Genomic DNA, 25,834 nt, shown 5'->3' with positions numbered 1-25,834 from the left:
GATGGAAGTAGCAAGTTGTTTGGATCAAGAGCCAGCCCAGACGCAAATGGGCCAAATGGCTTCTTTGTCTTGCAAACATTTCACAATTCCTTGACTCCACCTCACTACGATTATCTACCTCTACAATATTCACAATAAAAATAGTAATTACTGGAAAAACTCAACATACTGTGGAAAGATAGTTAGTGTTTGAAGTTGAAAAACTGCATCTGTAGTTTTTGATTTTCATCCACAACACTGTTGAGTGGTCAGTTAACTCATTCATCCTAGAGCCCCAACTCTAAAGAAGCTGGAAAAATCTCCATCTATCGAATAATCAGGATGCATCCTGCCTACATCAGTGGAGAATGGGTTGGACTGCAAGGAAATGAACATTTGGTCGAAAAAAAGCACAAGTCACCAAGCATCATGATAGCATTGTAGCACAATGAATGACCAGCATTGGTCAGAAATTGGACTGTTTGCCTAATTGTGATCCAGTCCACTATTCAAGCTATCTTTAAATTGGAAAAGGGAACAGACACCGTCTGCTAGTGTAGAGGTCAGATGACTCAGCCTACTGTTTTGAGCTGGCTAAAGATGCACCATGCCAAAACTGTTAGCGTGCCATGTTCATGTGTGGAATCAAAAAGAAGTCTGTTGGATACTGGGGCAACCCTTGAAAATGTTTTCAGTAGAACCTTGCATTGTTTAAGGTATTATGAATGCTCAGATTGCCAGTCTATGCTTCTACAATCCATTGTTTTTTCCTCTTTAACCAGCTTCAGACAAAGCACTATTTTAGGAGTTCCAATAATTTATCTGTCTATAAGTTTGCTGACCTACAGATCACATCAGAATGGTGTCAAGAAGCCAGCTGTCAATGGACAAGTCGCTTTAATTCCTGTAGACACAAGAATCTGCAGATGCTGGTTTACCAAGGAAACACACAAAATGCTGGAGTTAATCAGCAGGTCAGGCAGCATCCCTGGTGAACATGGATAGGTGACATTTCGGGTCGGGACCCTTCAGTTTGATTGCAGGGGTAGGGGGGTAAAGAAAGTTAGAAGACTGGAGGGGCTGCCTGACAGCTGAATCTCTCCAGTGTTTTGTGTCTGCTTGAATTCCTGTGGTTGCTGTAATAACAATACACTATTATCCTTCTGATACACTCCACCAAGTCATGTGTACAAAAGCATATAAGACTTTGGATAAGTGACATTATACTTTGGGAATTAAAATGTAGTTGGGATTGTGCTGCGATATGTCAAAAGCATGTCCTCAATATGATATTAGCAAAATAATTACTCAGAAATCATTCTTGAAGATTCTTTAGAAGTTAGGTAACGTGACTGAAGTAAAAATAAATCAATCAGAACAGCTGTCAATGAAGCAGGGTGACCAACTTAAATTGGATAGATCATCAGATGCAGGCCAAAGCAACAGTCCCTCAATCCACACAAACTAAAATGAATCCTGGTGGTTAAGCAAGAATGAATCACAAATTTGAAATATCTATTGCAATTGTAGCTGGCAGATTGTGTCCTTTTATTCCTTGTATGGCTGTGAATCAGTCTTTGGCACACTGTGACAACTGTAGGGTCAGTCACAAGTCACTGTACTTGTCTATCTCAAGACAGATCATCAGTTGGACTCCAAAGCCTGTGATTTATTTTCCCCGACAGTTCATTCTTCTTTCTGTCAAACTATTCCCTTTGGCTTCCACGAGAGCCACCCGTCCTTGTCTCCACTCTGCTGTCTGGCACAGTTTCACAACTAAGATACTTTTGGAGCCAAAGCCTGCTAAATCAATCCCTTTGCACTGCTGGGGATCATATGACATTTATCCGAGTAACAATTTATCACGTTCTAGTTATTTTTGCACTCAATTGTTGAGCATCAGCAGATTTCTATTAAACATCTACTGGACTACTGTATATTCCTGATGCTGAGGCATCAAAAAGATTTTTTAAACAGCTGTTCAAAATGGATTTCTATCATATTCAATGCCCTTTGAAATGCAACATAATCATCTCAACTCTACTTTGCAAAACAAAGATGCAGACATATAAAACACATGACATTCTGTAATCTGAGAATGCAATCTTTCTGTTGGTCTGCTCATCACCAAATAGCCAAGTTAGTAAATATGCAAGGAAGCATTAGAAGATATATTTTGCAACTTATCAGACAAAAGCATCATTAGAATCCAGTGCGGCATTTAACAAGTTCATATCTGAAATGATGAGGAGGCACTATAATATGGTGTGTCTTTCTTACTTGTACTCTCCCATCAGATGTCAAAAACTATCAATGCTGGACTAAACTTTTCCATGCCATTTGTAATGAGTGGATAGTTAATATTGCCACACACCATGGGCTGGATCTTAGGCACCAAACAATGCGAGTGTTACCTCATTAGACGTATCTTCCAGCCTTCTCTGGTAATCTGCCATGGTTTGCCTCAAATTCTCAAGGATGATAGAGGGGTTTAACAGCTTATCTTTGTCCCTTACATTGACTAAAGTAGAAAAGGGAAAGATAAATAAGCTTTTAAATTTTATATCATCACAACATAGTTAGAAACCTCAGCCAAAGAGTAGACAATTTAGTCAAAAATCACAAAATTGAAATGACATAAAAAATGAAACCTCATCCCAGGTATAGGCACCTGTATCCCTGGAGTGCATCACTGGAGGAATTTCAGGAACTGAGAGTAAGCAAAAAAGGAGGGCAAAAACGGGACAGGAGATAGCTCTGGCAGACAATATTAAGGATAATCCCAAGAGATTTTATGTACATTGAAGGGAAAACGGTACTTAGAGAATGGGGCTCCTCAGGAATCAAAATGGTCAACTCTGTGTGGAGTCACGAGAGATGGGCAAGATCCTTAGAGTATTTCTCCTCTGTTTTTACCACTGAGAAAGACATGTGGACCTGCTAATGGGGCAGTCAATGGAAGTGTCTTAACGGCAGTCAGTGAGGCCCTGGTCTGTCCTTTTTTTTTGCGCTTCCAGTTTTTTCCCCTCACTCTCCCTACTACAATCAGTCTGAAGAAGAGTCCCGACCCGAAACAGAGTTCTGATCTGACTAATTGAGTTACTCCATCATTTTGTGTCTATCTATGTCATATGCCTTCTTGACATGTATTGCCATAGATGTAAACTAATGCATTTCAGAGGGACAAAGCACTGGGATATTGCAAACAATAGCAGGATATTGCATGGTATGATGGCACAAAGGGACCTTGAATGGTATGTTCACATATTCTTTTGAGTAAATTGAGGTGGTCTATATGGTAATTAAAAGGCATATATTTTCCAGATGCATGGAATAGTAGTGAAATTAGTTCAAATTATTTACAAACTTGTTTATTAACGATTTGAGTACAGGTCACAATATTGTAGGACATATGTGGTGGTGTTGGAAGTGGTACTGAGGAGATTGACAGTAAGTTGCACAATTGTTAAATTGTGAAAAGTGATAAGTGACAGAGCATGAAGATTTTCAGAAGACCTTTGATAAGGTGCTGCACCTGAGGCTGCCAAACAAGATGAGAGCCCATGGTATTAGAAGGAAGATACTAGCATGGATAGAAGATTGACAATGGCAGAAGGCAAAGAGTGGGAATAAAGTGGGCTTTTTCTGGTTGGCTACTGGTGAGTAGTGGTGATCTGTCAGGGTCAGTGTTGGGTCTGCTACTTTTCACGTTGTATATTAATGATTTGGATGATGGAATTGATGGCTTTGCGGCCAAGAATGCGGATGATACAAAGATGGGTGGAGGGGCAGATAGTGTAGAGGAAGTAGGAAATCTGCAGGACAGGTTGGGAGAGTGGGCAAAAAAGTAGCAGATGGAATACAGAGTAGCAAAGTGTGCGGTCATGCAATTTGGAAGATGGAATAAAGGTGCAGACTATTTTCTAAATGGGAAAAGGATTCAGATATCAGAGGGGCAAAGGGACTTTGGACTGTCGGTGCAGGATTCCCAAAAGGTTAATATGCAGGTTGAATAAGTAGTAAGGAAGGCAAATGCAAAGTTAGCATTAATTTCATAAAGACTAGAATATAAAAGCAGTGATGTAATGCCCAGGCTTTATAAAACACTGCTCAGACTGTATTTGGAGTATTATGAGCAGTTTTGGGCCCTATATCTGAGGAGGGATGTGCTGGCTTTGGAGGGGGTCCAGATGAGGTTTAAAACCATGATCCCGGGGATGATTGGGTTAATGTATGATGAGCGTTTGAAAAACATTGCCTGTACTCGCTGGAATTTAGATGAGAGGGGGATCTCATGAAACTTACCAATAAAGAAAGGCCTGGATAGAGTGGATGTGGAGAGGGTGTTTCCACTTGTGGCAGAGTCTATGACCAGAGAGCACGGCCTCAGAATAAAAGGAGGTACCATTAGAAAGGAGATGAGGACGATTTTCTTTATAGTCAGAGGATGGTAAATCTGTTGAATTCGTTGTCACAAATTATCAGTGATGGCAGCCTCGCCAACAGTCTGTCTGCCTTTTCGTCTTTTTTGTTATTTTTAGTGTGTTTTAAAAGTATGTGTTAATGTTCTCTGGTATGTTTTATGTGGGGGGTGGGGGAGGGGGTCGGGGGAAACTTTTATCCAATCTCTTACCTTGTTGGAGATGCGATTGTTGCCCGGATCGTATCTCCGGTTGCTCTGCGGCCTAACATAGGCTTTGCTTGAGACTGACTTTGAGCCCCACCGAGGGGGTGTGGACTTGCCATCGGAGCCTGCGATCCCTTGCCTGGGATCAACGCTCCAACCGCAGCCTGCAGATTTCAACATCAAGGAGCTCCGCAGTCTCCGGTAGAGTCGGGAAGCTCGGCAAGCCCTGACCCGGGGTCCAATCGCCCGGCGCGGGGGAAGCTGAGATCCCCCCGATGCAGGAGCTTGATCGCCCCGATGCGGAGGGACCGACCTCCGGCTACGGGAGGACAAGATTGCCCTGACAACGGAAGGTTCGAGTGCCCCGACCACGGGAGAACAAAGAAGCAAGAAGATTGAACTTTTTTTGCCTTCAATTACGGTGAGGAATGTGGGGGAGTCGCTGTGGTGGATGTTCATGTTAAAAATTTATTTGGGTGTCTTGTTGTTCTTTATTGGTATGAGTATAGGAACAAAGAGGTCCTTCTGCAGTTGTACAGGGCCCTAGTGAGACCACACCTGGAGTATTGTGTGCAGTTTTGATCTCCAAACTTGAGGAAGGACATTCTTGCTATTGAGGGAGTGCAGCGTAGGTTCATGAGGTTAATTCCCAGAATGGCGGGACTGTCGTACGTTGAAAGACTGGAGTGACTGGGCTTGAATACTCCGAATTTAGAAGGATGAGAGGGGATCTTATTGAAACATATAAGATTATTAAGCGATCGGACACGCTAGAGGCAGGAAACATGTTCCCGATGTTGGGGGAGTCCCGAACCAGGGGCCACAGTTTAAGAATGAGGGGTAGGCCATTTAGAACGGAGATGAGGAAACTTTTTCACTCAGAGTGTTGTAAAGCTGTGAAATTCTCTGCCTCAGAAGCAGTGGAGCCAATTCTCTGGATGCTTTCAAGAGAAAGTTAGATAGAGCTCTTAATGATAGCGGAGTGAAGGGATATGGGGAGAAGGCAGGAACGGGGTACTGATTGTGCATGATCAGCCATGATCACAGTGGCTCGAAGGGCCGAATGGCCTACTCCTGCACCTATTGTCTACTGACTGCATGACAAATCAAATTCCTCGTATGTTGCAAAACATACTTGGCCAATAAATTACTATTATGATTATGAAACAGCAGTGGAGGCCAAGTTTTGGGGTATTTTTAAATGTGTCTATCTTTGGTATAAACCAGCATCTGCAGTTCCTTTTTATTACCCTTTTTGATACTGTTGGGGGGTGACCCGTTGGGGGTGAACAGCAGCAGCAGACATGGCTGTGACACTGACCCTGGCTCTGAGGCACAGCGGAGAAGTGCAATGTCAGGCAGACTCCTTGTGATAGGAGACTCATTAGTTAGGAGGCCGACAGGGTATTCTGTGGCAGCAATTGAGAGTCCAGGATGGTGTGTTGCCTCCCTGGTGCTAGGTGGTCCAGAATGTCTCTGAGCGGCTACATGACATTCTCAGCGCAAATGTTATTGTGCATGTCGGCACAAATTACATGTGTTGGGAAAGGAATGAAGTCTTGTAAAATGATTATAGGGAGTTAGTCAAAAGGCTAAATGCAGGACCACCGGGATAGTGATCTCTGGGTTACTCTCAGTGCCATGTGCTAGTGAGGATAGGAGCAGGAAGATAGGACAGATGGTTGTCTGGCTGTGGAGTTAGTTCAGGGATTCAGATTTTTGGATCATTGGGATCTCTTCTGGGGCAGTACGTCTCTCCGTATAACTTAAGCCTTCCAGTCCTGGTAACATCCTTGTGAATATCTATTTCACCCTCTCTAGCTGTAGAAAGTAATTAAAAGTAAATTCACACAGTGCATTCCATGTCCATCTCTGTGAAATTCTTGGACTTTAAAATGGGAAAAAGTGAACTGCATTTATCAACCCAAGCTATTAAAATGTTTTTCAATACTATAGATTTTTTGATTTTTTTTTAGAGATACAGATTTTAGAGATACAGCGCGGAAACAGGCCCTTCGGCCCACCGAGTCCGCGCCGCCCAGCGATCCCCGCACATTTACACTATCCTACACACACTAGGGACAATTTTTACATTTACCCAGTCAATTAATCTACAAACCTGTACGTCTTTGGAGCGATCACTTCTATTATCTTCTGAGAAAACACAATGTTGTCCTAAATAACCTTCCTGAGTTGGCAACAACCAAGCTGTTTGAGAAGTTGCAGTATTTTGGCTCAAGGAACAGAGGAAAAAAAACATCTGGTTCCTTTCCAGGCATTTTACTTAGAAATCCATGAGTGCCTCTTTCCCTGCAGGAATTAGATACAACAAGCTCGCTCTTTACTGCCTGTCACGCTGACCCTGACACTTGTAAATCAAGCACTGGTTCAACAGCAATAGGCCCAAATTGTGTCACCTTTGCTCAGTCTGCTTGGCCATTGCACTGCTGGGAAGACACTCATATATCATCAAATCTTGGCATGTTGACAAAGGGGATTATGAAGGCATCTGCAGAACTCACACCATGCAATGTTGCTTGGAACACTGACAGCTACATCAGTCATTTCACACCATGAACTAACCTGATGACCATGAGCCTGACACAGCAAAATTAGCCAAAAGGAGTTCCAGCTCTCTCATGCTGCCCCCATATGCCTCTTCCAGGAAAGCATGACGCTTCTTTGCCTTATGATAAATAAAATTTGGCTTCAATAAATATATTTCCAAAGGAACTAACATTCAGAAGCATGGAACAGAAGCAAATAACATGTAATTACATTAAACCCTCATTTTAACAAACCCCTTTATAACGGATTTTGGATATAGCCGACGAACCTGCCCCCCACTCTCACCACCTCCCCGGCCTCTTAGAGCCCCGGATTCTGTTGCCATTCAACTCGCAAGGTGCACCAGCAAGCCCTTCTTCACCCACTGCTCAGTCTGGTTGATGTGTCTGTTATTGCGGCTCACATTGTGGCTCCTGTGGAAAGCTCTTTCTTCGGGCTGCCACCACTGACAGGAAGTGCTCAGTTACTGTGGGGCTCACTCCCTTCCCACCTGCCTGTTGCTTCTTTCTGTCGCCGTTGCTTTGTCTGCTCCCCGCTCGACTGCCTCCATCTCCTCCTACCTTGTCACCATGTCCACTTGGCCTCCAACCCCCACACTGGCTCCTCCTCCTTCTCCCCCAGAATCACCGACATACTCCACCTGAGATGTGGCAGCAGGTGAGGGGGGGTAGCCCCACGGTGACCAAGCATGTCATCGTTGGCAGCAGCCAGAAGAAAGCACAGTCGCCAAGGACTGCAACGTGAGCCGCAACAACACCTCTGTCGCCAGACCGTGCGGTGGGTGATGAAGGGCTCGCTGGTGCAAAACAGCGACATCGGCACCTTGTTTTCAGATAAAATGACAAAATGCTGGAGTAACTCAGCAGACTGAATCAGCCTGCAAAGTGTCCCGAAGTCACCTATCCATGTTCTTAGCGATGTTACCTGACCTGCTGAGTTACTCCAGCACTTGCGTCCTTTTGTGGAAATATTGAATATTGATGTGTTGGATGCAGAGACTGTTGGGTCAAATGTAAAGATCAGTCTCGGATATAGGCCATAAGGAATTGGATAAGGTGAGGTTGGTGTTTGGTGAGGCAGAAGCAGGTAGAAACAATTAGTCTGCAAGGACAACTCACCTGTGGATTTTGGGAAGGCGATATGGGGTTTGGGAACTATAAGCTTGGAGGCTGTGGAGGGGAGATTGGCAGAGGCGATGAGGTTGGTTACAGTTTGGAAGATGATAGCCAGGGGTTCATCCGTGTCGTCATGGTCAAGAGGTAGGTATGAGGAGATGTCAGAGTAGACAACTGGCCTCAACACACTGGAGGTCAGCCCACCAGACTACATCCTTTGTCCCTTGTCAATGGATTTGTTAACAATATTGGGATTGTTACTGAGTGAGTGGAGGGTTGCGTGTTAGAGGAGGTGTGGTTAGAGTGGGTATGGGAAGTGGAGAAGTCAAGATGGTTGATGTGCTGGCAGTCGGAAATAAAAAGGTGCAGCGAAGGTAGAGGCTGGCAGGAGGGGTCCAGGAGGTGGCACATTGGCGCAGCAGGTAAAATCCTGCCTCACGGCGCCAGTAACCCAGGTTTGATCCTGCCCCCGGGTGCTGACTCTGTGAATTTGCCTGCTCTTTCTGTGACCCTGTGTTTCCTCCTTGTGCTCCAATCCAAAATCGTTGAGACGTAGGCGTAAACTATGTCACTGCTGAGGTCGGCCATTCAGCATTGGATAGGGATTCCCAATCATGAGGGGATGGTGAAAACCTGACCTGTGTTGGGGCTGGGGTCAGACCCAGGTACGAAGGACAAAGGGGAGAAGGGGCCTAGGGTGGCACCTTGGAGGGAAGATGGGGGCTCAGAGGGGGGAGAGGGTGTGTGCAGGGTGGTGTAGGAGTGGGGGGCACATGGCTGAGTATGGCTCAATTAGTTAAAGTCAACATATGTTTATTAAAACCAAATAATGGTTTCAAAAAGATATTGACTGGCTGGTTAAATGGGCAGATGGATGGCACAGCTAGCAGATCTGCTGTGTCACAGGACCAGCGACTCAGGTTCATTCTTCAGTTTCAGCTTGTGTGGGGTTTGCATGTGCTTCTCATAACCATGTTGATTTGTTTCCTCCAGGTGCTCCAGCTTTCTCCCACATATAAAAGACAGGCAGATTGGGTGATTAATTCACCAATGTAAATTGCAAACTAAGTGTGTCGGTGAGTAGCAGTAACTGGCTGCAACTGATGGGAAGGTGGAGGTGGAAGATGGAGAATAAAATGGGATTAATGCACGATTAATGTAAATGGATGTTTGACGCATAGGATGGATTCAATGAACCAAAGAGCTGGTATCCAGGCTGTTTAATTCTATGCGTTCTTTAATGCCTCTAAGCAGAAAATTGTAGTGTTACATTTTAATATTTAGAATATCAATTTAGAATAGAGTCAATATTAACAAATGGACAAAACTCTCCGAGTCCACGCCGACCAGTGATCATTCAGTACACCAGCATTATCCTACACACTAGGGACAATTTACAATTCGCAGAAGCCAACCTACAAACCTGCACGTCCTTTGAGTGTGGGAGGAAAATGGAGCAACCAGAGAAAATCCACGTGGTCACAGGGAGAACGTACAAACTCCGTACAAAGTCGGAATAGTCCTCATAGTCAGGTCCTTGTGCTGTAAGGCAGCAGCTCTACTGCTGCACCATTGTGCCGCCCTGAGCACATTAACAAATTCGACCCCATCGAAGCCCTTGGCACTAGGGCAGTCCCAGTCTTTATTGGGAAAGTTAAAATCCCTTATGACAACCCTAGACATAAGGAACTGCAAATGCTCGTTTGCAAAAAAAGGACACAAAGTGCTGAAGCGACTCAACAGGTCAGGCAGCATCATTGGAAGACATGGGTAGGCAACGTTTCGGAACAAGAACCTTCTTCAGACTAATTGTAGTGGGGGGAATGAGCTGGAAAAAAGTTGAGGGTAGGACAAAACTGGCAAATAATAAATGGATACAGGTGAGGGATGTGGGAGAAATGGGTGCACATCTGGGTGGGGCACAGGGAAGGGAGCTGCCCTTTCCCCTTCCCCCTGCTCCCTTCCACTGATATCCCTTCCTCTGGCTTAATATTTAATTCCTTTCCTTAACATGGCCTTTTGTCTTCTTTTCATTTCTGTTCTTTGTCTGCACATCTACCAATAAAACCTCCCCTCACCTGTATCCCTTGACCAGTCATCACAACGGTATCAAAACTTGTTGTCAAGGGGAATAACCATATGCAACTGCAGAAGATGCAACACCTGTCGCTATACCTCCTCCCTCGACTCTGTCCAGCGACCCCGACAGACCTTTCAGGTTAGGCAGAGGTTCACTTGCACCTCCTCCAACCTCATCTACTGTATTCGTTGTTCAAGATGTGGACTCCTATACATCAGCGAGACCAATTGCAGACTGGGCGATCGTTTCGCGGAACACCTTCACTCAGCCCGCGTGAACCAACTTGACCTCCCGGTTGCTGGACACTTTAATTCTCCTTCCCATTCTTACACAAACCTTTCTGTCCTCGGTCTCCCCCATTGTCAGAGTGAGGCCAAATGCAAATTAGAGGAACAGAATCTCATATTTCGCTTGGGCAGCTTACAGCCCAGTGGTATGAATATTGATTTATTTCACTTCAGGTAGCTCCGGCATTCCCTCTCTCTCTATCCCTATCACTAGCGTCTCATTTTCACCCTACTAACAGCTGACGATGGCCTGTTTCCTTTATCATCGTTACTTTTTTTGCATATCTTTCATTCATTGTTCTTTATCTCCACACATCACCATCTATATCTCTCGTTTCCTTTATCCCTAACCAGTCTGAAGAAGGGGCTAGACCCAAAACGTCACCCATTCCTCTCCAGAGATGCTGCCTGGCCCGTTGAGTTTTTGGGTCTATCTTCGGTTTAAACCAGCATCTGCAGTTCCTTCTTTCGCATTACTCTTACATTCCTCTGCTTTACACTTTCCCTGGCCCAACCGTTCACTGTGAAGGCACTGGCCTGATTTGATTTCCCAAAATGCAACACCTCACACTTATTATTCTATTACGTATGTTTCACCCAGCTGATCAATATCCTGCCGTAATTTTTGAAAACTATCTTCATTGTCTAACATACCAGTGTCAGTTCTTGTAGTCATTTTAATCTTGCAAAACTGCAAGTTTAAAGGCTTAAAACCAGATACAATGCAGCTGAATGTTTTCCATATAGTTTATTCTTACTTTTGTTACTTCGTCACAAAGATTTTCAAAACTTTCCTCGTGCCTTTGAAGTCGTTTTGAAAGATCGGCAATTGCATCATTCTTCTCTTCCAACTCAACTGTCAATTGAGTTTTTGTAGCAGTATATTCCTTTTGTAATCTTAAAACACATGAAGTTCATGTTTTTGAATGTAAATAAGACAAAACAATCAAAATTGTGCTTCAATGTTCTTGTGAGATTATTAAACTTTTTACCAATGATTCACTTATTGTCCTCAAAACACAATCCATTGGAAAATCACACCCCATACTAGGCAAACTGCTCTATGTAAACGCTTACTTCTGTAATTGATCTGTCGATTCTACAACTTTTGTTCTCTCCCGTTCATACGAGAATTCAACATCCCTGAGTTGTTGCTTGATCATCTCCAAAGTTGACACTGCATTTGTATGGCTCGACTTTTCCACTTCCAATGCATTCTCAAGGTCACGTATCCGTAACTACACAAAAAAAAACTAGAATTCAAAAAATTGGTGTCATCATAATTGGGGAAACTATGATAATTGCAGCTGAAAAATTGCATAGGTATTGACCATTTCGTAGATTAATAAAATAAATGTTTAATATTGTAAAGTTATATATTGTAGCATGAATATGTGGTTTAATTGCACACATTCCAAACCTGAATATAGGTTGATTTAACACATATCACAAGTAATTGGAATAATTTTTACCTAAATATGCCGACCAATACAGTTCAAGAGTCACCTAAAATGGCGGCGCTGCCATAGCAGCTGCGGCTTACCTGCGGTCCATTTGTCTTTGTGTTTTTGTTGTTTTTTTAATCTTAATTGTAGTTGTGATGTCGTGTTTTTGTGTTTGTGTACTATGTGTGTATGTGGGGGGGAGGGGGGGAACTGTAAAATTGTAAAGAGGTGTCCCTTCCGAACGGAGACCCGACCTTTGTTTTCTGGGCCGTGTCTCCGTTCCCGCTGCGGCCTACCATTGGCCCAACTCCTGGAGCTGTCGGCCTCCAGGGCTCCGGTTCGCAGAGTCCGCAGACCGGACTAACCATCAACGGAGCCGGCCGTCCTCGGAAGCTGCGGGAGCGGCTGCGACTCGCCTTAGGCTCAGGCCGCGTGGATGCCGACATCGGGAGCTCCGGCAGCGGCAGCATGTTCGCCCGCCCCGGGTCGCGGGGCTTGGGTCGCGGGCATTTCACCGTCCGGCGCGGCCTAAAATAGGCCGTGGGATTTTTCTCTGCTGGGCGGGGGCTTCAATGTCGGGAGCCACGACCGCCCCGACGTGCAGCAACAGCGGCAGCGTGTTCGCCCGCCCCGGATCGGACTTATCATCGGCGGAGCCGGCCGTCTTCGGAGGCTGCGGGGCGGCTGCGACTCGCCTTAGGCTCGGGCCGCTGCGGACCATCCGGCGCGGCCTGCAACCACAACAGCCTGACTGCGGGAGAAGACGGCAGGAGAAGGGAAAGACATTGTGGCCTTCCATCACAGTGAGGAGAGGACTGGAGGAGACTCACTGTGATGGATGTTTCTTTGATGGATGTTTCTTTTTTTGTGTGTTTTTGGGGTTGTGTAATTTTAATGCCTATTTAGTGCTTTTGTTGTTGGACTGTGGGTGACTGAATTTCGTCCAATTTGGATGACAAATAAAGCTATCTTGAATCTTGAATCTTGAAGTGTAATGGAATGGCAAGACAGACAAAAATGGATGGAAGTTCAGGAAAATCAACAATCTCTGAGAAAGGATGTGCTGGCTCTGGAGAAGATCCAGTGGAGGTTTACAAGAATGATCCCATGAATGAGTGGGTTAACATATGATGAGCATTTGACGACACTGGGCCTGTATACGCTGGAGTGGGGGGATCCTTATAAGGATAAGGGGGGACCTCATTGAAACTTACTGAATAGTGAAAGGCTTGGATAGAGTGGATGTGGAGAGAATGTTTCCACCAGTGGGAGAGTCTGGGACCAGAGGTCACAGCCTCAGAATTAAAGGACGTTCTTTTAGGAAGGAGATGAGGAGAAATTTCTTTAGTCAGAGGGTGGTGAATCTGTGGAATTCTTTGCCACAGACAGCTGTGAAGGTCAAGTCAGTGGATATTTTTACGGCACAGATAGATTCCTAATTTGTACGGGTGTCAAGGGTTATGGGGAGAAGGCAGGAGAATGGGGTTAGAAGGGAGAGATGAATCGGTCATGATAGAACGGCAGAGTAGACTTGATGGGCCAAATGGCCTAATTCTGCTCCTATCACTTATGACGCTATGACCTGAATAACAATTAAGAAGTATAGTGGCAATTTTAGCATTCAAAGCTCATGTGCAATGTGGACAATCATGTACAATGGTGTTCAATAGAAGTTGCTGACTCCTAGTTAGGTTCAGTAAAGACTGTCTTAGCAATTTGCACACATTTTAATAGGAATTGTCCAACACACAGTACACACAGACTGGGAAAATCAGGTTGGAAATGGACCCCAGAAAAGAGAGTTTGTAGAGTGCCTTCGAGATGGATTCTTAGAACAGCTTGTACTGGAGCCTACCAGGGAGAAGGCAATTCTGGATTTAGTGTTGTGTAATGATCCTGATCTGATAAGGGGACTAGAGGTAAAAGAGCCATTTGGAGGCAGTGATCACAACATGATAAGTTTTACTCTGCAAATGGAAAGGCAGAAGGGAAAATCGGAAGTGTCAGTATTACAGTATAGCAAAGGGGATTACAGAGGCATGAGGCAGGAGCTGGCCAAAATTGTCTGGAAGGAGGCCCTAGCAGGGAAGACAGTAGAACAGCAATGGCAGGTATTCCTGGGAATAATGCAGAAGTTGCAGGATCAATTTATTCCAAAGAGGTGGAAAGACTCTAAGGGGAGTAAGAGACACCTGTGGCTGACAAGGGAAGTCAGGGACAGCATAAAAATTAATGAGAGGAAGTATAACATAGCAAAGAAGAGTGGGAAGACAGAGGATTGGGACTCTTTTAAAGAGCAACAAAAGTTAACTAAAAAGGCAATACGGGGAGAAAAGATGAGGTACGAGGGTAAACTAGCCAATAATATAAAGGAGGATAGCAAAAGTTTTTTTAGGTACGTGAAGAGGAAAAAAATAGTCAAGGCAAATGTGGGTCCCTTGAAGACAGAAGCAGGGGAATTTATTATGGGGAACAAAGAAATGGCAGACGAGTTAAACCGTTACTTTGGATCTGTCTTCACTGAGGAAGATACACACAATCTCCCAAATGTTCTAGGGGCCGGAGAACCTAGGGTGATGGAGGAACTGAAGGAAATCCACATTAGGCAGGAAATGGTTTTGGGTAGACTGATGGGACTGAAGGCTGATAAATCCCCAGGGCCTGATGGTCTGCATCCCAGGGTACTTAAGGAGGTGGCTCTAGAAATAGTGGAAGCATTAGAGATCATTTTTCAATGTTCTATAGATTCAGGATCAGTTCCTGTGGATTGGAGGATAGCAAATGTTATCCCACTTTTTAAGAAAGGAGGGAGAGAGAAAACAGGTAATTATAGACCAGTTAGTCCGACATCAGTGGTGGGGAAGATGCTGGAGTCAATTATAAAAGACGAAATTGCTGAGCATTTGGAGAGCAGTAACAGGATCATTCCGAGTCAGCATGGATTTACGAAGGGGAAATCATGCTTGACAAATCTACTGGAATTTTTTGAGGATGTAACTAGGAAAATTGACAGGGGAGAGTCAGTGGATGTGGTGTACCTCGACTTTCAGAAAGCCTTCGACAAGGTCCCACATAGGAGATTAGTGGGCAAAATTAGGGCACATGGTATTGGGGGTAGGGTACTGACATGGATAGAAAATTGGTTGGCAGACAGAAAGCAAAGAGTGGGGTTAAATGGGTCCCTTTCGGAATGGCAGGCAGTGACCAGTGGGGTACCGCAAGGTTCGGTGCTGGGACCCCAGCTATTTACGATATACATTAATGACTTAGACGAAGGGATTAAAAGTACCATTAGCAAATTTGCAGATGATACTAAGCTGGGGGGTAGTGTGAATTGTGAGGAAGATGCAATAAGGCTGCAGGGTGACTTGGACAGGTTGTGTGAGTGGGCGGATACATGGCAGATGCAGTTTAATGTAGATAAGTGTGAGGTTATTCACTTTGGAAGTAAGAATAGAAAGGCAGATTATTATCTGAATGGTGTCAAGTTAGGAGGAGGGGGAGTTCAACGAGATCTGGGTGTCCTAGTGCATCAGTCAATGAAAGGAAGCATGCAGGTACAGCAGGCAGTGAAGAAAGCCAATGGAATGTTGGCCTTCATAACAAGAGGAGTTGAGTATAGGAGCAAAGAGGTCCTTCTACAGTTGTACCGGGCCCTGGTGAGACCGCACCTGGAGTACTGTGTGCAGTTTTGGTCTCCAAATTTGAGGAAGGATATTCTTGCTATGGAGGGCGTGCAGCGTAGGTTCACTAGGTTAATTCCCGGAATGGCGGGACTGTCGTATGTTGAAAGGCTGGAGCGATTGGGCTTGTATACACTGGAATTTAGAAGGATGAGGGGGGGTCTTATTGAAACATACAAGATAATTAGGGGATTGGACACATTAGAGGCAGGAAACATGTTCCCAATGTTGGGGGAGTCCAGAACAAGGGGCCACAGTTTAAGGATAAGGGGTAGGCCATTTAGAACGGAGATGAGGAAGAACTTTTTCAGTCAGAGAGTGGTGAAGGTGTGGAATTCTCTGCCTCAGAAGGCAGTGGAGGCCAGTTCGTTGGATGCTTTCAAGAGAGAGCTGGATAGAGCTATTAAGGATAGCGGAGTGAGGGGGTATGGGGAGAAGGCAGGAACGGGGTACTGATTGAGAGTGATCAGCCATGATCGCATTGAATGGCGGTGCTGGCTCGAAGGGCTGAATGGCCTACTCCTGCACCTATTGTCTATTGTAATATATGTACATGTATTCAACATTTGCCATACAGGATCTAACATTACAACCAAGTGTCACAGTGACCAGACTGCACAAAACCCTGTTTTACTAGGAAGCCTCACAACAGGTAATACAGAAGCAGTTAATTGTTGGCAGAGAATAAACTATTTTGTAAACATTCCTCTTCCTCTGCAGACAAGATTAAATACAGCTTCATCAAAACAAATGTTTAGTGAATTGATACGATGATTGCGAGGGCATTTATTCCAGCCGCAGTGGAAAGAAAAACAGCATTTCGGATCAGAAACCCCTCATCAGTCACAGTTTTGCCATACAAAATTCCACCCTCATAGAACAGTATTGCACAGGAACAGGCCCTCCAGTGTAAGGTCATAAGGGATAGGAGAAGAATTAGGCCATTTGGACCATCAAGTCTACGCCATTCAATCATGGCTGATCTATCTTTCCCTCCTAACCCCATTCTCCTGCCTTCTCCCCATAACAGTTGAAACCTGTACTAATCAAGAATCTATCTATCTCCACCTTAAAAATATCCATTGACGGTCTCCACAGCCTTCTGTGGCAAAGAATTTCACAGATTCTGACTAAAGAAATTTCTCCTCTTCTCCTTCCTAAAAGAGCATCCTTTATCCTTAACATCCTGGACATCACAAACATAAAACGGTCATTCTCACAGACACATAGGCTCAGAGCGCACAGAAACAGGCCATTTGCCACAGCTTTTCTTGCCGACCAAGGTACTCTATCTATACTAGTCCCACCTGCCCACATTTGGCCCATATTCCTCTAAACCTTTCCTGTTCCTGTCTAAGTATTTTTTTAAATCTTGTTATAGTATCTGCCTCAATTACCTCTTTGGCAACTCATTCCATATACCCATTACAATCTATGTGAAAAAGTTGCCCCTCAGATTCCTATTAAATCTTTCCCTTCAACTTAAACCATGTCCTCTGGTTCTTGATTTCCCTACTTTGGGTAAAAGACTCTGTGCATCTACCCTATCCCCCTCCAGCTCTTTAGCACTCCACACCCCTTTCAGTCTGAAGAGCCCTGACCCAAAACATCACATGTTCTTTTTCTCCAGAGATGCTGTTTGACCCTTGAGGTAAATGGGGTGGTCAAAAAGGCTTTTGGCACATTGGCCATCAGTCAGAGTATCGAGTATAGAAGTGGGGATGTCATGTTGCAGTTATGCAAGACATTGGCGAGGCCGCATTTAGAGCATTGTGTTCATTTCTGGGCACTATGTTATAGGAAAGTTGTTGTTAAGTTGGAAAGGGTACAGAGAAAATATACAAGGATGTTGCCAGGACTCGAGATTCTGAGCTATAGGGAGAGTTTGAGCAGGCTTTATTCACTGGAGAGAAGGAGGATGTGGAGTGATCTTATAGAGGTTTATAAAATCATGAGAGGAATAGATCGGGTAGACGCACAGAATCTCTTGCCCAGAGTAGGGGAATCGAGAACCAGAGGGCATAGGTTTAAGGTATAGGGGAAAAGATTTTACAGGAATCTTTGGGGTAACTTGTTCACACAAAGAGTGGTGGATGTTTGGAACGTGTTGTCAAAGGAGGTAGTTGAGGCCGGGGCTATCGCAACAAGTTTAGAGGGATATGGGCCAAACGAAGGCAGGTGGGACTAGTATAGATTGGATATGTTGGTCAGTGTGGGCAAGTTGGGCCAAAGGGCCTGTTTCCACGCTGTATGACTATGACTATGAATAAAGTCCTAGCCTGCCCAAATCCTCCGATAGCATAGTCACTCAAGTCCTGGCAACGTCCTCGTAAATCTTCTCTGCACTATTTCCAGCTTAACATCTTTCCTATTGCAGAGTAACCATAAATACTCCAAATGTGGCCTCACCAATGCCTTGTACAAGTGTAACATAACATTCCAATTTCTATACTCTTTATCCTGACTGATGGCCTATATGCCAAAAGTTTTCTTGACCACCCTATCTACCTGTGATGCCACTTTCAAGGAAATAAATAGCTGCACTTCTGGATCCTTCTACTCTACAACACTCCCCAGAGCCCTGCCATTCACTGTGTCGGGCCTGCCCTGGTTTGGCTTCCTAAAATGCAACACCTCGCACTTATCTGAATTAACCATTCCTCAGCCCACTTGCCCAACTGATCTAGATCCTGCTGTAATCTTTGATAACCATCCTTGCGATCTACAATACCATCCACTTTAGTGTCATCAACTAAACTTCCTAATCCTACCTTGTACATTCTCATCCAAATTGTTGATACTCAACAGGTTCGATGCCTCTAAATACTTTTTGTTGCTTTGATAAGATTAAAACTGATGAAAAGTAAGATTTATGCAGCTACCTACAATTTGTTGTTTCAATTAGGATAACTGAGATTTACCTGAATAATTTCAGAGTTAAACTTTGACTCCAGATGGGCAGCCCTTTCTGCCTCAATATTTTCTTCCAATATTTTCAATCTTTGTTGTCGCATCTGAAAGTCATGCAATTGTGAGATTCAGTAATACAGTGGGTTAACAGACATGCATAGATATTCCTGCATTTTTAAACATTTAAACTTTTGGTAACAATAAAATTGAACTGGTGTGTTTGCATTTAAACAGCCCAAATATTGATGCACCTTATTTTTCTGCTTGGATTTGACATATTGGTGGGAAATTATGTGAGGATTCTGATAGCAAAGAAAATAACTGGATAACACTTAGCTTCACAACTTTCAAACGCCAAATTGTCACCCAAATTTGAACAGAGGGAACAAATTCTTTTAAGTAGACGTAAGGAACTTAAGATAATCTCTCGCACCATAAAATGGATCCAAGAAGCCACAATAGGAATGTACAAATCCAGGAATTATATCAACAGTTATAATTAAGTTCATAAAGAGAAGTCATTTCAAGCAAATTTCAACATGCACGTTGGCGAGGAGCTTTTATGGATTGTTCCACTTAATTAGGTATAGTACATAGAACATAACTGTATCGCACAGGAACGCGCCATTTGGCCCTCAATGTTTGTGCCTAACATGATGCCGTTAAACTTATCTCACCTGACAGTACATGATCCATATCCCTCTATTTCCTACACTTCCTACAATTTACAAATTCGCAGACGACACCAGCATAGTGGGCCAGATATCAAATAATATTGAGATGGAGTACAGGAAGGAGATTGAGAACCTTGTGTTCTGGTGTCAAGACCTTTCTTTTAATGTCAGCAAAACAAAGGAGATAGTGATCAGCCTAAGGAAGCGAAGTGGTACACATGCCCCAGTTTGCATTGATGGCACCAAAGTAGAGATGGTTGGAAGCTTTTCACTGTACCTTGATACACGTGTCAATAAACTAAATTAAAAAACTAAACTTGGAGTCCAAGTTCATAGATCATTAAAGGTGGCAGCGTACATACATGGGGTGGTACAGAAGGCGTGTTGTATGTTTGCATTCAATGCCATGGGGCATTGAATATAAGAGTCAGAAAGTCATGATGCAGCTTTATAGGACTGGTTAGGCTGCATTTGGGGTATTGCATATAGTTCTGGTAGCCCCATTACAGGAAAGATAGAGGCTTTGGAGAGGGTGCAGAGGAGATTTAACAGAATGATGGTTTACCGTACAGATTTACAGAATGCTGCCTGAATTAGAGGGTTTCAGCCACAGGGTTGGATTGATTTGGATTGTTTTCTCTGGAACATCAGAGGTTGAGAGGAATCTTGAAGTATATAAAATTATGAGATGCTTAGATAAGGTAGACAGTCAGAACATTTTAGCCAGGTGGAAATGTTCAACACTAGAAGCATAGTTAGAAAGTGAGATGGGGAAAATTTAATGGAGTTGAAAGGGGCAAATTATTTTCTTACACCAAGAGTGGTGGGGGTCTGGAACACATTGCCCGGGGTGGTGGAGGAGGCAGATAGGATAGTGCCATTTAAAAGGCTTTTATATAGGGATAAGGATCATGTACACGCAGATGAGATCAGTTTAACTAGGCATCATGTTTATCACAAAGATTGTGGGCCGAAGGGCCCATTTCTGTGCTGTACTGTTTTATGTTTCATGCTCTATGTTCTATAACTGAAAGCTTGTTGTACATAGATATCTCAGGTTTCAAACTGAAAGGAATGCTAAAAAATATACAAAGAGTTGGAGTACTCAGTCAGTCAGGCAATATCTCTGGAGCACATGGATAGGGACCCTTCTTTAGATTGATTTTGGTGGGAGGGGGCTGGGAGGAAATCTGGAAGAGGGGAGGAACGGGGTAAAGCCTGCCAAATTAAAGATGGATACAGATGAGGGGGAGGGTTAATAGGCAGATTGTAGGACAAAGAGCAGGGATGAAAAGACAGACGGCGTGCGACAAAAGGATTGAGGAATTGTAAATTGTGAAGCTAGAGGAAGAAATGTAGATAGAAGGGGGAGAAGGAGGTGCAAATCTGCTCAAGGTACAGTCGTTAGAATTATTAAACGACAGCATCGAGTGGAGGTTATTTCTAGTGATGAGAGAATCCAAAACAAGGGAGCACGTTTAAATTAGACTGCCAGTCAAATGAAGTCAGGAAGTATTTTGTGTCACAAAAAGTGAGCAAAAATATGGAACACACTCTAAAGGCTGGAAATAGTGGTTGAAGAGAGCTGCCCTGTCACTGCTCTGTCACTTTTTCCCAGGAGAAGTCATACTTGATACATGTATAAACATATCCTTATTTGTGGCAGAGAAGCAAGCCAGGCCGTCTCAATTCAAGCCTCAAGTGGGCAAACACGGCATTTTTTCCTGGCTGATTAAGTAACTTTGTTAAGAAAAATACTATGAAGATTATACACCGTTTTTGCAGTCACTTGTTATTTTGAGCAAAGAAATATGACTTAAGGTATAACTTTGAAGATTAACCAGAGGCCCGTATCTGCTTACCTCCAGCTCTTTTTTCAGACGCTCCTCTCGATCAATACTGTACTCAAGTTCTTTTGCCTGCCTTCGCAATGCTTCGGTGAGACTACTGCGCTCAACTTCTAGTTCTTTTAATCGTTTTTGCAGCTCAACAAACGTTTGCTCCTGGTCCTAAAGTAGAATCGTCAACAATTTAATTGATTTTTAAGAGTTTTTCTTCAAAAAAACTGTAATCTTATCCAAAAATGTTCAAAACTTTTAGATAAAAATATTTTTAACTTCAGCAAAAACAAAGGAGAGTTGTTGGAGGAATTCATGGGTTAGGCAGCATCTGTGGAGGAAAATGGACATTTGACATTTCGGGTTTAGACCCATCATCTGGTTAACGGAGAAAGAGTTGGGGAGTGGTGCCAAAGTTGGCTTGGAACAAAAGCTGCTCCACATAGCTTGAGACAGGCATAGCTGGCCCCCATGCGTCCCATCTTTGATTTGTAGAAGGTGGGGGGAATCAAAAGAGAAATTCTTAAGGGTGAGAACAAGTTTAGCTAGATGGTGGATTATTATTGAGGGGAGCCTGTTGGATCTACATTCTAGAAAGAAGTGGAGGGCCCTTTGGCATTCCTGAATGGGATAGAAGTGTATAAGGAAAGGATGTCCATGGTAAAGATGAGGTAATGGAGGCCCAGGAACTTCAAAGTTGTTGAAATAGTGAACGAATGAATGAATGAATGAGTTTATTGGCCAAGTATGTGCATATACAAGGAATGTGCCTTGGTACTCCCCTCACAAATGACAACACAAACATACAGTTAACAATTAAGAATAAAGCATAAACACATCAAAACAATAAGGATACAACAGTAAGGTCTAAACATGTGGGTGAAAATAAACCAGAGCAAAAAAGAGACTACATACTTTGGTTATTGAGTAGAACTACTACGTGTGGGGAAAAAAGCTGTTTTTATGTCTGGCTGTGGCTGCTTTGACAGCCCGGAGTCGCCTTCCAGAGGGAAGTGCTTCAAAGATTTGCGGCCAGAGTGAGAGGAGTCAGAGAAGATCTTGCCCGCTCGCTTCCTGGCCCTTGCAGTGTACAGTTCGTCAATGGGGGGGAAGGTTGCAGCCAACAACTTTCTCAGCTGATCGAACGATCCGTTACAGCCTCCGGATGTCGTGCTTGGTGGCTGAGCCAAACCAGACCATGATGGAGAAGGTGAGGACGGACTCAATGATAGCAGTATCGAATTGGACCATCATTGCCTGTGGCAGATTGTGTTTCCTCAGTTGCCGCAGGAAGTACAACCTCTGTTGGGCCTTTTTGACTGTGGAGTCGATGGTGGCCCCTCATTTAAGATCCCTGGAGATGATGGTTGCAAGGAACATAAATGACTCCACAGATGTGACTGTGGTGTTGTTGATGGTGAGTGGGGGAGGGGAGGTGGAGCTCTTCAAAAGTCTACAATTAGTTCTACTGTCTTAAGAGCAGTTGTTGCGATGGCACCAGGTCGCCAGCTGTGTCACTTCCCGTCTGTAGGCAGATTCCTCCCCATCCTGGATCAGTCCAATCAGGGTAGTGTCATCTGCAAACTTGAGGAGCTTGACAGAGGAGTCTGCGGAGGTGCAGTCATTGGTGTAGAGAGAGTAAAGGAGAGGGGAGAGTACGCAGCCTTGCGGTGCTCCTATGCTGAGGGTTTGTGAGTCCGAGATGTGCTTTCCCAGCCTTACATGCTGCTTCCTGTCTGTCAGGAAGTTGATGATCCACTGACAGAGGGGTTCAGGCACAATCAACTGGGAGAGTTTGGAGTGTAGTAGCTCTGGCGGGGCTCATGTTGTCGACCTCCCCGTGGTGAGCCCTGTCAACTGACCTCAGTCAGGCGAACGACAACAACAGAGACAGCAGAAGCAGCTTCATAACTTCTGCTGCATCAAACGCAAGAAGAAGCAGCTCTGGCACAATGGTGTTAAATGCAGAGATAAAGTCCACAAACAGAATCCTCGCATAGGCCCCCTTGCTGTCTAGGTGCTGGAGGATGAAGTGCAGGCCTCGGTTGACTGCGTCATCCCACTCTCCCCTCCTGCCCCCACTCTCCCCCTCCTCCCCCCCTACCCCCTCTCCCCCTCCTCCCCCACCCCCACTCCCCCCTTTCCGCCACCCTCCCCTCCACCCAGTCGACCGCCACGCCCACTCCCCTCCGTGGAGCCGTTGGCTGCGAAAGGCACTTACCAGTGCCCGTGCATTCAACGCTGACTGCCGACATGCGAGTCACTGCCGGGGCGGAGCGGGGCGAGAGGAGAGGCTAGGTGAGAAGGGGGAGGGGAGGGAACGACTGAGCGCGGGCGGGTGGGCGGCGGCGGCCATCTTGTTTTGGCGAGTGAGGAGCAAATGAAGTCGAACGTGGAGGATTGTGACGTCAGACGCTGAGGAGTTTCAGGAACTGGGTTAGAAAGTGAATTTTTAAACTTTAAAATGTCTGTAGCTTTAAAAATGTAGCTTCAATTTGAATGAGTTGTTACATAATATGCCCAAGATTATGGTGAGTAACGTGGTGCGAAAATTGTGGCGCTAAGGTGCACCGTTTTGGCTGTGCGAAGCACCAAAGTTATGGTGTGCACAAACACACGGACAGAGAGTTTTAGTAATAGACAGACAGACAGATAATTATGGCATTTAAAAGGCTTTGAATAGGTACTTGGATAGGAAAGGAATTAGGGATATGGACTAAAGTGGGCAAATGGGATGAGTGCAGGTAGACATCATGAAAGCATGCGTCTCTGTGCTACTCCATGGCTATCGATTTACTAAATCAAAAGCTTACAAATCATAATTTCACCTTAATTTTTTTCAATGTGCATTCATTGGAGCCAAAACGGTACAGGTGCACAGGGGGGGATTTTAAAAAGAAAATGAGTCGAGGAGAAAACTTTGTAGCCGTAGCAAGGGTAACAAGGAGTAAAGTGGGATGGGGAAATTGAGGATATCAGTTTACAGCATTATATCTAACCACTTCCAGTCCAGGAGGTCATCAACCTGAACATAAGCACCATCATACACAGGATGACAAATTTTGGGAATTCTTTACCTCAGAGGGATCTTTAAGGTGATATCACTCCTTAGATGGGGTAGATATGTGAAATACTTTGGACAATGCACTGATCTAACTCTGTAATCATACACCATGAATATTCGCAAGGTACATTGTTCATTCCAGTCTTACCTTCCTCCTATTTCAAAAACATCAGCAGTCTTACCCATTTAAATAACAGTTATGCCTTGGAAAGTTAATTTCAAGAAAGAAAATGTCTCCTGAAGTATTTTATTAATTGCTAGAAATTGAATATCATTGGCAATGCCAACATTTATTGTTCATGCCTAACTGTTCCACAAATGAGACAATTAAAAGTCAACTAAATTGGTTGTAGTCTGGAGTCATATACAGCGCGAGTGGAAAGGCAGATTTATTTCCATAAAGAGCATGACGAACCAGATATGTTTTTAAACCATAAGATTTGTAATCAGTTACTGAGATGAGTTTATTTTTAAATTCCACTAGATGGGCGTGGACCCGTTGGGTCCAAACCTCTCCTGCAGGCCCAGCAACCCCCATTGGGTCCAAACCTCTCCTGCAGGCCTGGCAACCCTCCGTCCAAACCTCTGCTGCGGGCCCGGCAACCCTCTCCCAACTGACGACACTCACCCACTCTATCCCCCCTTAAAACTCCCCCCTTAAAACTCCCCCGGGGCCGGGGGAAGAGGAAAGGGGAGAGGGAGACACTCACCTCGGCCCCGGGTGGCCAGCAGCAGGAGAGCTCACCTCACCCCCCCCCCCCATTGGCCGCTACTCCCATCACTCGGGCGGGTCCCGCCCCCCCACCGAGCGGCAACCTTCTCCAACTGCGCTTGCGCAGATCCGGTGGCCATCTTACCGTTGTGACAAAAGATGAACACACAAGTATTAGATCAACGGGCCCCAACTGCGCATGCGTGGACCCGTTGTGTTCCCATTGTGACATCGAACACGGAGGTATTACTGCACAGGCGCGGTTAACGGGCAGGGAAAGTGGAAAAGGGTTTTATTAAAGTTTAAAAAGTGATTTTAAAGTGAAAAAGTGAATAACTTTTAAAATATAACAACCATTTGAACCGCAGGCCAATGGTAAGGTTGCGCTATTGTGTACCGTTTTGGCTATATTTCGGGTATGCACAAACAAACAAACAGATAGATAGATAGATATAGATACATATAATACAAAATTCAATTTCCCATCTGCTATGGTGTGATGCATTTATATGTCCAGATCAGTGGTCCAAAACTCAAGGTGCGAATCCAGTGACTTAACTAATGCATCACCACACCTTCGAGAGATGTCCCAGAGGCAGTGTACAGAAACTCTGTACAACAATTTGGATATCTGACCCAAAAAAACCCAGATTGGAAACTTTGCAGAATTTTGACCAAAAACGTCAGCCATTCCTTTACTCCTGCAGATGCTGCTTGACTTTATGAGTTCCTCTGGCAAATTGTTTGTTGTAACGTGAACAATAGACCATTTGACATTATCCTCATGAACCAACCTGTGGCAGATGGAACTGTCCACGACAGTACGAGTAGAAGTGACCACTGCATTGCCTC

At 44.4% G+C, this 25,834-nt stretch overlaps 1 protein-coding gene across 6 annotated transcripts in view; it reads right to left on the bottom strand.

The window, feature by feature from the left end:
* Positions 1-25,834, bottom strand: part of ccdc171 (coiled-coil domain containing 171) — a 240,743-nt gene that overhangs the window by 192,691 nt on the left and 22,218 nt on the right. For 5 of the 6 annotated variants that reach the window (XM_078394873.1, XM_078394872.1, XM_078394874.1 and 2 more), the window contains 6 exons: positions 21,231-21,377; positions 18,706-18,798; positions 11,734-11,894; positions 11,415-11,553; positions 7,190-7,292; positions 2,394-2,500 (listed from right to left, as the gene is read on the bottom strand). In XM_078394873.1, coding sequence (XP_078250999.1) covers positions 2,394-2,500; positions 7,190-7,292; positions 11,415-11,553; positions 11,734-11,894; positions 18,706-18,798; positions 21,231-21,377 — 750 coding nt within the window. The remainder of the gene's footprint in view (positions 1-2,393; positions 2,501-7,189; positions 7,293-11,414; positions 11,554-11,733; positions 11,895-18,705; positions 18,799-21,230; positions 21,378-25,834) is intronic. The other variant, XM_078394871.1, reaches the window with a different exon arrangement.

The sequence above is a fragment of the Rhinoraja longicauda genome, chromosome 3 (genome assembly GCF_053455715.1).
Source record: "Rhinoraja longicauda isolate Sanriku21f chromosome 3, sRhiLon1.1, whole genome shotgun sequence".
Lineage (NCBI taxonomy): Eukaryota > Metazoa > Chordata > Chondrichthyes > Rajiformes > Arhynchobatidae > Rhinoraja > Rhinoraja longicauda.
The sequence above is the reverse complement of the archived record's forward strand: the minus strand, read 5'-3'. Positions and strand labels throughout refer to the sequence as shown.